Source organism: Sebastes fasciatus, chromosome 16 (assembly GCF_043250625.1).
Source record: "Sebastes fasciatus isolate fSebFas1 chromosome 16, fSebFas1.pri, whole genome shotgun sequence".
Lineage (NCBI taxonomy): Eukaryota > Metazoa > Chordata > Actinopteri > Perciformes > Sebastidae > Sebastes > Sebastes fasciatus.
In genome coordinates, this window is record NC_133810.1 from 19,033,525 (window position 1) to 19,045,513 (window position 11,989).

The 11,989-nt window shown below is 39.6% G+C and overlaps 1 protein-coding gene and 1 long non-coding RNA gene across 2 annotated transcripts; one reads left to right on the forward strand and one right to left on the reverse strand.

Annotated features, from left to right (window-relative positions):
- The first annotated feature begins 3,748 nt into the window (after positions 1-3,748).
- LOC141753352 (uncharacterized) lies at positions 3,749-4,435 on the forward strand. Its single transcript, XR_012590436.1, has 2 exons — positions 3,749-4,019; positions 4,121-4,435. It is a non-coding gene; the product is annotated as an uncharacterized LOC141753352 (long non-coding RNA).
- Positions 4,395-10,571, reverse strand: LOC141753348 (uncharacterized). Its single transcript, XM_074611923.1, has 5 exons — positions 10,519-10,571; positions 9,364-9,622; positions 7,822-7,855; positions 5,219-5,393; positions 4,395-5,118 (listed from the first exon to the last, which is right to left on the reverse strand). Exons 1-5 carry the CDS (start codon positions 10,559-10,561, stop codon positions 4,775-4,777), a joined length of 855 nt encoding a protein of 284 aa, XP_074468024.1. The 5' UTR covers positions 10,562-10,571; the 3' UTR covers positions 4,395-4,774.
- Between the last annotated feature and the right edge of the window lie 1,418 nt (positions 10,572-11,989).

Consider the following 11,989-nt stretch of genomic DNA (forward strand, 5'->3'; position numbering starts at 1 on the left):
AACATCACTGAATTCACCATGAACTATTCACCTGAACAGTTTATGATCAAAACATAGTGGTGGACATCAACTTGTCTGTGTTATAATGTTTGGTTAAGGAGATATGATGCAAAATACATAACTTTGTTATGGTGGAAAGTAAAATTGCATGGCTGCAATGAGGCGTTTTTTGCAATGGCTCCATATCTGGAAATGTTCAGGGCTCCAAACTGTTCAAGTGTACCAAGTTTCATGTCTTTATGACAAAGTGAACATCATTTTCACATATCACCTGGAATATAACCCATTGCTACTGAATCGGGGCCTCATCAGTTGTAACATGTTTATATTGACAATGAGGTAAGAGTGGGAAAACATAAAATAATGTATAGAGAATTAATTTCTTAGTACAGTTTTTTGATTTTTTGTATTATTTTGTGTTTCTGCTGCTAAGAAAGCCATTTACAACTGCCCCAATAACAGAATCCAATGCAAAGTTCTGAACATTCCATCAGATACAAACTGCACAAAGTTACGTTTATTCTGATACGAAATGTTGTTATTGTTGTAATTCATGTAATATATAATTTTAAAGCTGTTTTTGTGCTCTTTATGCTGGAACTATCCATGGGCATATCAGATGTATATGAAGTTAGTTATAAGGGCATTTGGAGTGGCATTCAGAATTTGCCCCATTGCAGCATTAGAGGTCAAAGATCAAATTCTCTTGACCTCGGTGTGATGACAGTGTGACTGATGGATAGATTATAGTCTTAGCTTTACAATGATATATGACTTCATGATATTGTGTGTTGGTTACCCTCTTTTATACTGGATCTATGTGTAAAATGGCGGGAAAAAAATGGAAAAATTTGAATGATGGAGGGATGAAAAAAGGAGTGATAGCACATAGAAAGTTACCATTGCTGCAATCCTATCATGCATTTTCAAACACTAGGGACATAGACCTTTAAAAAAATCACTATGAGACTTGATCCCTCCAAAGTGGCACGACGGCCAAATTTTGATGAAACAGTAGCTGTGTGGTATACATAACACAGTTTCACACCCACATCTCACTAAAGTCACTGCAGTCATTAGTAAATGATTTATGTGTGCAATAAAATATGAAAAAGTATGAAGAAAAGCAATTAAAATTGACTAATTTCCACATGTCACCTTTATTCATATAAGTGTAATGGGCTCAAATAGACATAGCATTAATCTGCTTTTAACCTAACATAGATATAAGCACAGTAACAGCTGGATATTTGAAAGAAACACAGTACATGCACAAAAGTGGATGATGCTGAGATTCGGAGCAACCTTAGGGGGTAATTTGTCCACAGTCAGAGGCTAACTGCAACTAAATAAAAAATCTGATACAGATCTATTTTCATTCATTCAAGGTTATAAAATAAGCATAAGATGAAAAAGTAATTATTGCGCCAATTGGCAAATAGGTTAATATAAGTACACAATTATTTTTTAATTATTATCACATACCACAACACATGTTACAGTATTTACTAAATAATAAAAAATCACAGAGTGAATGAAATGTTTTACTTTGCCTCACTTAACGTTTTACAAGTTATACTCGTGGGCACACTCAAATGTTACAAAATCTTCTAAGAATTAAAATGTTCTCAAGTAGGCTATATATCACACCCTTATCAGAGATTCAGACCGAAATCAGCCCTGCGTTCAAACAACACTGCGTTGGAAGGGGCGTGTTAGTTACTGATGAGACAAAGATGAAATACGATCCAGGAAGTACAGTTGGAGTAACACATTAATACGTTCAAAGTAGGGCTGTCAATCGGTTAAAATAGTTAATCGCAAATTAATTGCGCATTTTTCTGTTTTGTACTGTAAAGAGAGATTTGTCATGTATTTAATACTCTTATCAACATGGGAGTGGGCAAATATGCTTGCTTTATGCAAATGTATGTATATTTATTATTGGAAATCAATTAACAACACAAAACAATGACACATATTGTCCAGAAACCCTCACAGGTACTGCATTTAGCATAAAAAATATGCTCAAATCATAACATGGCAAACTCAAGCCCAACAGGCAACAACAGCTGTCACTGTGTCAGTGTGCTGACTTCACTATGACTTGGGGCATGTCAGTAAAGGGGAGACTCGTGGGTACCCATAGAACCCATTTTCATTCACATATCTTGAGGTCAGAGGTCAAGGGACCCCTTTGAAACTGGCCATGACAGTTTTTCCTCACCAAAAACCTGTCTCAAACAAGCGCAAGTTTGGAGCGTTATTTAGCCTCCTTCACAACAAGCTAGTATGACATGGTTGGTACCAATGGATTCCTTAGTTTTTTATAGTTTATATGATGCCAGTATCTTCACTCTAGATTTAAAACTGAGCCCACTACAACCTCAAAATCTCAAATTGCATTACCGAGTTATAGAAGCGTTAAAACAAATTTGCGTTAACGCGTTACTATCGCATTAACTTTGACTGCACAGGCTCAAAAGCTTATTAGACACAAAAACACTGCACAATGGTTTGTAATACTCACTGTCAGGATTTTACAACTCTGAAAATTCATCACAGCGGCAACTATATTATTTTTCGTTAAGAAGATCCCAAGCTAGAAATACTACATTGTCAAAGTAATCGAATGAGCGCTTGCGTGTTTGTGATTAGCCAACACAGCGTCTTGCTTGATGACGTTGTTGCAGCAAAAGCTGATTCACAAAAAAAGCTCTAATGTATATAAAACTGTACACTACCTGCTTTGCACCAAATGGCAGACAGACACAGTTAGCAACTAGATGGTGACCTAAGTGTAGCCTGTGAGACAGCAGATAGACCCTTCTCCAAAATCAGTTATTGTAGGTTTAAAGGGACAGTGTGTAGGATTTGGCGGAATCTAGTGGTGTGGTTGCAGATTGCAACCAACCGAGTACCCCTCCGCTCACTTCTCCCTTTCCAAGACCGCGGTAACGTGTAACAACTTTAGGAGCAACAGAAGTCAGACGGCGGCTGGCGGATCCACGGTTTTGCACTCTGCCGCTTACGTTAACCGCAGTTTCACAAGCATGTCAGAGAACTACGGTGGCCTTCAGGTAACACATGGTGCCTTCAAATGGGGTCGTGTTTACCGTGTTCATGGTATGTTCTGGTATTCACAACCTTGCAAGTGGAAAGTTTCTGAAAGCTCAGAGTTCAGATTTGTGACGTGTTTGTTGACGTTGTCAGAAGTCATATAGGCATATAGGGCATAGGCCATAGAAGTAAATTTTTCGGTGCATAATAAGTTAATATATTGTAATTTTAGTCGTATATTGTTTTTCTTCGTAATTTTATAATATGTCTGAGGAAAATGTTGATATTCCCAACAGCCTCATCTTTTTCCTCTGTCATTATGCCTTTGCTTTTACTAGATTATGTTACCCACTTGCTAGCTTGCTAAATTGTTAGCTTCTGTTGCTTCTAGACGCCGTCAGTAAAGTTAATATTGCCGTTGCTTAGCAGCAGTGTTCTCACGACTTAACCACTTGAATGCCAAGCAATCTTGACCCTGCAGACCCTGCAGCCCTCTGCCTGTATTTTCTTATTTTGCTGTGTTTGGGACATTTCTGGGTGTCAACCTCTATAAAAACGTAGCGACCAGGTGCCATATTGTAAGCACACATCCAAGGGGAACCTACAAAAATGGCAGACACACAGTTGAAAAAACGCAAATAAAGTGAGGCGAAACGCCAAGCGGCCAGAGCTCGTTCCAAGACAAGTATTGTCATGATATCACTTTGGCAGCCTAGTTTTCCTTGTGTTTCCTCTGTTTCCCTGCCCTTTTGTCTCCTGTGTGTTTTTCCCTGGTTTGTCTAGTCTGTCAGTGTGTTGGGAGGTGTGGCCTTCTTCTCCTCCTCCTCCTCCTCCTCCTTCTCCTGGGCAGGCAATGCTGGAGCAGCTGACAGCAATTAACCAATCATCACACACACCTGCAGTATATCTACCCCGGTCTTCCTGCCAGTCATCGCCAGATTGTTCCGTCGCCCTCAGTGGTACTAAACTAAATCAGGCTCCCTAGTATTTTGCTCTTGACTTTGCTGTTGCTCTTGTTTTTGATTGTTTGGACTCACCTCGTTTTTTGCCCTGTGCTCAGGTCTGTTCACCTGCCAGCTGTGGCTGCTTCCAACCTGCCTGCTCACTCCTGCACTCTGCTCCTCCTCAACCTGGAACCCTGCTTTAGTTAATTCCTGCCTATTCACTCTCCGACGCCATTCCACCGCTCGGAGCTTTTTGTGGATTCATCTGTTCCTCCGGAAGGATTTCTGGACACCCCCTCCCCGTGCCCCCCGTTCCGTATATTAAGTATTGACTTTGTTACTGCATGTTTCGGACCACCAGGAACCCCAGCCCTGTTCATTGAACATTTATTATTTGTGTAAATAAATTATCTTTGTTCACCTTTAAAGAATTGAGTCTGTGTCTGCATTTGAGTTCAAGCTATTGTTGTAAACCAGAACTTAACAAGTATGAACTGGGGTCGGCTTTCAACCCCTAGCAAGCACCGTAACCCTAACTGCGGTCAGGGGGCTTGTGCTTTTGGTGCTGTTGAGCTGGGGCCAACTGTGAATGTTGTGTTTACACTCTGCTTTTAAAGTATTGACTGAATTTCAGCTACTTTTTTCCCCCTAAAAAAAGCATGTTGAATTGGAGGCCTTCATATGGCTATGTCATTTTGACTAATCATGATGAAATATTAATTCAGCATCATTAAAGCTATCAATATCCATAGCTTTAAAACAGCACATCATTAGAAAGTAAAACCACCACAATCAAAAGTATCAAAATCAGAGTCATCCCCTACAAAGTCAAAGCTGTTATAGTGAGGGGAGTCGAGTGCAGGGCTGCCGGTGTGGTACACTCCTGCTGGTCCCACGCCAGAGAAATCCGTGTTGGGTGGCAGGTCAGGAGCTTTGGCTTCCAGATTAGGGAGCGGGCCTGCGCCTAGGTAACCCATAGCAGAGGAAGCAGCAGCCCCTCCCATCAACAGATAAACCGCCCTCACTGCTTGGGCATTACTGACAGTGCCATGGCGCAGACACCCTGCTGAATGTGCACCTCCTTTGTAAGACTTTGTACGGGGAGAATTCCTGCCTGTTTGGATTGAGTAATTTGAAAAGAAAACATGTTCACTGGTTTGACTAAACTCTTCACCCTGAAGAAACAAACAAATAAGCACACACCATAAACTCACCTTTCTCCCTCGGGGAGGCACAAGTCATAGGGCCTGGGGAGGGAACCTCTGTGTCGCTGACAGGTGGAGTTAATGGATCTTTGTCCAGGATTTGCTCAGGCACCAGATCTTGGAGAGTAATGCGTGGTGGTGGCACCTGATGTCGCTTACAAGGACTGAGAGGTAATGAGAGACTCTGTAGGAGGTAAAATAAGAAAACTGTTAAGGACAAAATATGGGTTTGCCAAGAATTACAAGGATTTCATTCAGCGATCGATTGAAAGACAAGAATATAATCAACGTAGAGTGCTCCAGGGAGGACGTATTTTTGTAGGCCAACCAGGAAGTTAGCATTGCCCTGGGTTTCCTCCTGGGATTATTGCAGAAAATAAACTCTGTGGCAAACAAACGTTTACGATACTTAAACACTTTGTTCAGCAAGATAATCTTCACAAATGAACACCACTTTTATGATTTTTGAAGTGTAAATTCATTCGCCAGAAGTAAAAAGCTAACATTAGGCTATAGACAGGCAGCATGGTGGTGAAGTGGTTAGCACTTGTGCCTCACAGCAAGAGGGTTGCAGGTTTGAATCTGTTTTGGGGCCCTTCTGTGTGGAGTTTGCATGTTTTCCCCATGTTAGTGTGGGTTTTCTCCGGGTTCTCCGGTTTCCTTCCACTGTCCAAAGACATGCAGGTTAATTGTTGACTCTAAATTGCTCGTAGGTGTGAATGTGAGTTTGAATGGTTGTCTGTCTCTATGTGTCAGCCTTGTGATAGTCTGGCGACCTGTCCAGGGTGTTCCCCGCATTCGCTCAATGTCAGCTGGGATCGGCTCCAGCCCCCCACACCCACGTGACTCTGCATGGGATAAGCAGTTACAGATAATGGATGGAAATAATAGACAAAATACACCACGGTCGCATGAGCGCGAGTATACAAAACGAGGCTGTGAAGGCAGACGACTTGGTGTGATGACTTCAGCGTCGGCGTTAGGGACGGGCCTTGGGGTTCCAGGCCCGCCCAAAAAGGTCACTGTGCCCCCCAGTTGAATTCTCTCCTGACAAAAAAACTAAATGAAATAACAGCTAAGCTATAAGTAAAATTAAGTAATACAGTTTGGTAATGGAAGGACTTAACACTGCAATGCAAAATAAAGCACAAAACAGTGATAATTTTGCATTAAGGAAACCACTAGGACATGTACTTGGGCTTGATTACATTGTTTTCTATTGGAGTGTCCTAACTGGCCGCGAGCAACACGGTGCTGCACAACGCGGCGCGACGTCTTATCTGAACTTCTATCGGATACACGGTTCCTATTTTTTCCTGTCCCTCATATTGAGAGGAACGGCTGATTAGTTTAGATAAAATGAGCTGAGAAAACCGGGTCAGTTGTCCTGGATGTAAATGAAAATATTAACTTGATTACTGACACTTTCAGCACAGGCATTGACCCTAGTAGACCTAAAAACCTGGTGCATTAAAGCACAATTAGGACCAAGAGAGTAAAAAGCATCCTGTGCTCCTTTTGCATCTTACTTTTTCTACCTGTTTGGATTATTCTGTTCAGTATTGTGGAATAAAACAATGGACTACAGCAGGCTGAGCAGAGACAACAACTGGTGAGTGAAACATCCACATTTAGTCTTTATTAACTTAAATTATAGTTATGAAGAAATCAGTCAGACTGTTAGATTAATGTGTTGTTTAACTCCCTGTTAACTGTATCTCGGCATCCGTGTGTGTGCACATTTTGACCCTGGCACTAGCAAGACGCAGGGCGTGCCTGAGGAGTTATCTGTAGCCTCCAATACCTCCTCATTTCAAAACAGAAACCATAATAAGGTGGCAGCTGGCTGGAGAAGATCACTAGATAACAACCTACTTGCTGTTGGCTATATTGTGTTATTTCCAGTAAATATCACAAATTAAACGTGTGTTTTCTGATTAAAAAAAAAGTACGAACGTAGGAAGATAACAAGTACTACTAACCCATCTTTGAAGTGGTTACATCTCCAGCTCCAGTCTGATCTGGAGCTCACAGCTGATATGTACGTTGTTTGTTTAAGTGACGGAACAGAAGTGCAGATTTAACGTATTCAGTGCGGACAGAGAGCGTCCGATGCGCAATGCAGCGCGATAGTCGGACGCTCGCATCCAGTTAGGACACGGTGTTAGTTTATAACCTGTTTATGTGGACATAACAGCATGTGTATGTGTGCGTGCGTGCCTGTGCGCATAAGTGGCAGTATGTATACACCTCTCTGTCAGTTTATTTCTTTCATGAAACATGATAATGTTAAAGATACATTTAATAAAGGCTATATGAGGGGGGGAAAAATGCCCCCTTTGGTTTATGACCAAATACCTGCAAACCCCCTTGTGCTAATTAGCAATTTGAAGCAGTATTTTTGAGAACCGCTTACCCATAATTTCACACTATACCTGCTTAGCATGGTCAATATAAGCATATAGGCCTGTAATACTTATGTAGGCATCACCTCAAAGCACAGCTGTGCCTAAGCACAGCTTCACAGAGTGGCTAGTGTGGCCGTAGACTTTGTTAGGTTTACACATTTTCCAAAACAATAAACTTAATAAATACATGTCTTATTAACTCACCTTTTTCACTTTTTTCAGCATAGTCAGCCATTGACTAAAAAGTGATAAAAACGATCGTTATTACCGCCATACAAATCATACATCCATCAATACAATACATTTTAAGTGCATACCAGTGAAATAACTGGGTAGGCTGCAGGAAAGGAATGTGCAGAATAATTGGTGCCTGTCATTCTAGCACACTTCCTGCTACACACACAGTAACGGGTATTGTTGTAAGCTGTTTGAGATATCCTACTGAGACAAAGGCTAAGCAGAAAAGTAAAATTTGTTGTCAGTCAAAAATGAGATTCTGTACGATTAGGATGGGCTTTTATTCCTTAAATATGTAAATAGAGGAGAGGGCGAATAGATGGATTTATGTGGTTATAATAAGCAATATAAAGTAAAAATAGTTAAACATTTTGGGGAATACACGTTTTAGCTTTCTTGCTGAGAGTTAAATTCATTAAATATGAAGCTACAATACCACCAGTTATCTTAGCTTCACATAAAGACTGGAAACAGATTGAAACAGCTGCTCCCCCATTTCCAGTCTTTATGCTAAACCAGGGGTTCTCAATCTTATTACTCAAAGGTCTGCATTTGATTTTTATTCAAGGTCAGACCGGAACGATTGGCAATAACAAAATTACATCATAATTTATTGTATTCATACACAAGTAGAGATAGGTATCATTAGGATTTTATCGACACTATCCATACTACGCTTATCGATACTCCTTATTGGTTCGGTTCTTTATCAATAATCTTATTGGTTCTTTTTCATTACTAAATAATTGCTTTTTAATAGATTGTTTTAAAGAAGAATTTATTTATATTTCAATATTGTTTCTAGTGACAAAGTCACTATATAAACTCAATAATATTCTCTGGAAATAATTCTAAAATGTCAATAAATTAAATCATACTCCTAAGTGAAGTTTAGAAAGAGTTTAGCAGCTAAACTAAGCTAACCAGCTGCTGGCTGAAGTTTCATATTTAAAGGACTAACATCTAGCTTTGGGCCTTGGGCATCACCTTCTGGGGGTTGCCGGTCAAAAAATAAATTAAATAAATTTTTTTTTAAATGCCAGTGGGCTCCCTACATCATTTTCTGCAGTGAGGTAACAAATGAACAAATAGATAAAGAAAGAAAGAAATCCACTTTTCACCTCTGTAACTCTCTTTCTCACACTTTTTCATCTGCCCGGCCACACTTATTTACGTAAAAGTGTAAATTGTAGTGAAACTGACTAAACACTTTTAAGACAACAATATCAGGGACCAATTGTTCATCTATATTAAGGTAAATACAGTTATTAATATAATATATATATATATATATATTATATTAATAATCATTTTTGTCGTAAAACCATTGTGATGTCTAGGGCACCAAAAGGGCGAAAGCCAGCCCTGCTTTCCGAAATACTGGAACAATTCCCCTAAATAATGGTGAAATTGCACCACAAAACTTTAGCTAAAATCAAAGATTTGGACAGTATATCATTTTACTGCGACAAGGCAAAGTAATAGAGAAAGCACATGTGACCACCAAACCTGCAGTCTGCAGGGGATTCAGCCAGCAGCAGCAGGTATTTATTCTGGGGGAGCATCAGGGCAAAGCAGCAATCCCTGCATCCACCGGAGGGTAATTTAGGCAGGTCTAGTATCTCCTTGCCTTCCACAATTGCCTCACAACTGTTCTGCAGCAGAACCAGCTGGTCAGGGGGAGATGAAGCATCATGGCACACAAGGAGACTGCCCTCTGCTGTTAGGAGAAGAAACCTCTTCTTCCACTGTTTGAAAATAAATCCACCTGGATAAGAGAGGCAGGTTGGAAATAACAGGAAATAGTACTGAATAGTAAATACTTGTTGAAGAAATGAATCTGTAATTTATTGACAGTATAAGCATGGTCACAATGATCATGATGGCAGTGGGAGCAGGGCACAGCTGGATTAAAGCATGAACACAGTCATTCTGTCATCCCCACAGATTAGAGGCGGTCAGATTGTTGGTGGATCAGGGGGCTGTGGATGTGGGGCTCGACCAATCAGACGATGTTGACCATGATCTAGCATCATCGCACGCACACATCTGGATCCACTCATTCTGTATGCGTACAGTAAAAAACACATGGACACATTTTAATAAAGCACATAACAGAATACCAAGAGCTGGGGAACAAAGTCAAAACAGGATCAACTGAGATTTAGGTTGGTCTATGAATCTTGTCAGTGTATTTTTAACAATATCTTCAGATTGTGTTTTATCAGGGTTTGTCACAAATAATTTCATAATGCTCTATATTTATTTTTGAAATATAATATAGAGTAGAAAATCACTAAGATTCTCTTCCCCAAAGCATGCATTGCTCAATCTAGCAGTCTTAATATCCTAACATGTTGTACTGTGTCATTTTGGCACAAAGCTCTTATGAGTTTGGGCAAATGCTAAGACACAACATACACTTATCATTCTACTGAACAATTATTCAACATCATTACGCCTCCATAATGCAGAATCCAATTAAAAATCTACAATGTACAAAAAGCTTGATAGTGAACAGACATCAAATGTGGAAATTACCATAAAATCTACTGAGAACCACAAAACTATAGAGGTGGTTATAAGAGAGGCAACCATTTTTGCTCACAAAATGTCACCATAGCTGTAACGAGGATTGCTCAGTGAAGAAGAGGATCGACTCACCATACATCCTGAGCACACCGTGGTGGATCCCCGAGACGCTCATGTTAACAGTCGATGTATCCCAGGCTCAGAGAGAAACGTTTGAGGACAGGATGGGTGAAAAGCACATGAGGCTCAATGTGAGTATTAATGCTCAGCCTTAATCCCTGTTCAGATGGGATGTGCCACAGGGCCACAGTTCAACAGCTTGGTATGAAAATGGGTTGTGATTAGATGTTCCACACAAACTGCTGACGTGTGTGCAGAGTTGTTGTGTAAAATGACTTATCAGCATGACTCAACTGTTTTAAAATGTCTATTTAATATCAATTCAGTTTTACATACACAGAATTAAAATTAATTTTGAGTCAGTTTCATAAAATCTCTCTTTGGCTCATTTGTTGTCATTCAAATCCAAATATAGAAAACAACTGCTGAGATATGCACTGTGAGCGATAGGCCAACAGTAGCCAGAACATCACTATGGCCCAAAAAAACATTTTTGTTTGCTATAATTTACCTTTCAACAGTCCCGCAGCAGTCATGAAAAGACAAGTAGGTCATGTTGAGTCCTTTCCTGTGTAATTTAGTGTCTTGTCACCTGTAATCCTTCGCATTCAGGTGGCTGTTATCTGGTCAGACTACAACACTGAGTATTATTAACGCATACATTTATTGGTACCGAATTAACTTGAAGACACTGAATTGTAAAAATTGCAGAATGGTTAAAACATAAATCAGGATTGTCAGCGTAGCTCAACTGTAGACAACCCTCTGTGGAAGGTGTCAATTGATAATCTACGTAAATAAATACCTTTTGATTAGGGATGTACCAATACGGGATCGGATATCGGGCCGATACTGACTCAAATAGCTGGATTGGATATCGGTGACAATGGGGGTCAATTCAATTTAATGTTTATATACTACATACTGTACATTATATACTGAAATTTGAATTCCTGTTAAAGTTTTGACCAATTTGTTGCTGCATTAAAAGGTTTACACTTGAATTGTAATTCCTCTTAATTTTGAAGATTGTTTTACCAAGTTGTTGTTGTATGATTTATTAATTTAATAATAAAGAACAATTTAATAAATTCATATCTATGTAGTTATTGGTCACATTTTGTTTTACAAAGTTAGGAAAGCAATGATTAAGTCATGATGTTGCTATAATCTTATGAAAGAATGATCCCACTCACTTCCATACAGTGAGGCATACAGCTTATTGATTAAAGACCGGTAATGGATCGGTACTCAGTATTTGCCGATACCCAAAGCCCAGGTATCGCTTTTGGTATCGGGACTGAAAAAGTCCTTTTAATCACCAATTACAGTTTAATTTAGAGGAATTTAATCACTGAACAATAATTGAATCCATACTGTAAATGTTGATTAGGATTTAAGGATTCGCAGACTGGACTACTATCTACCATCACATACATTATATGTACAGTACAATGCTGATGAGTACAAGATCAAATCAATG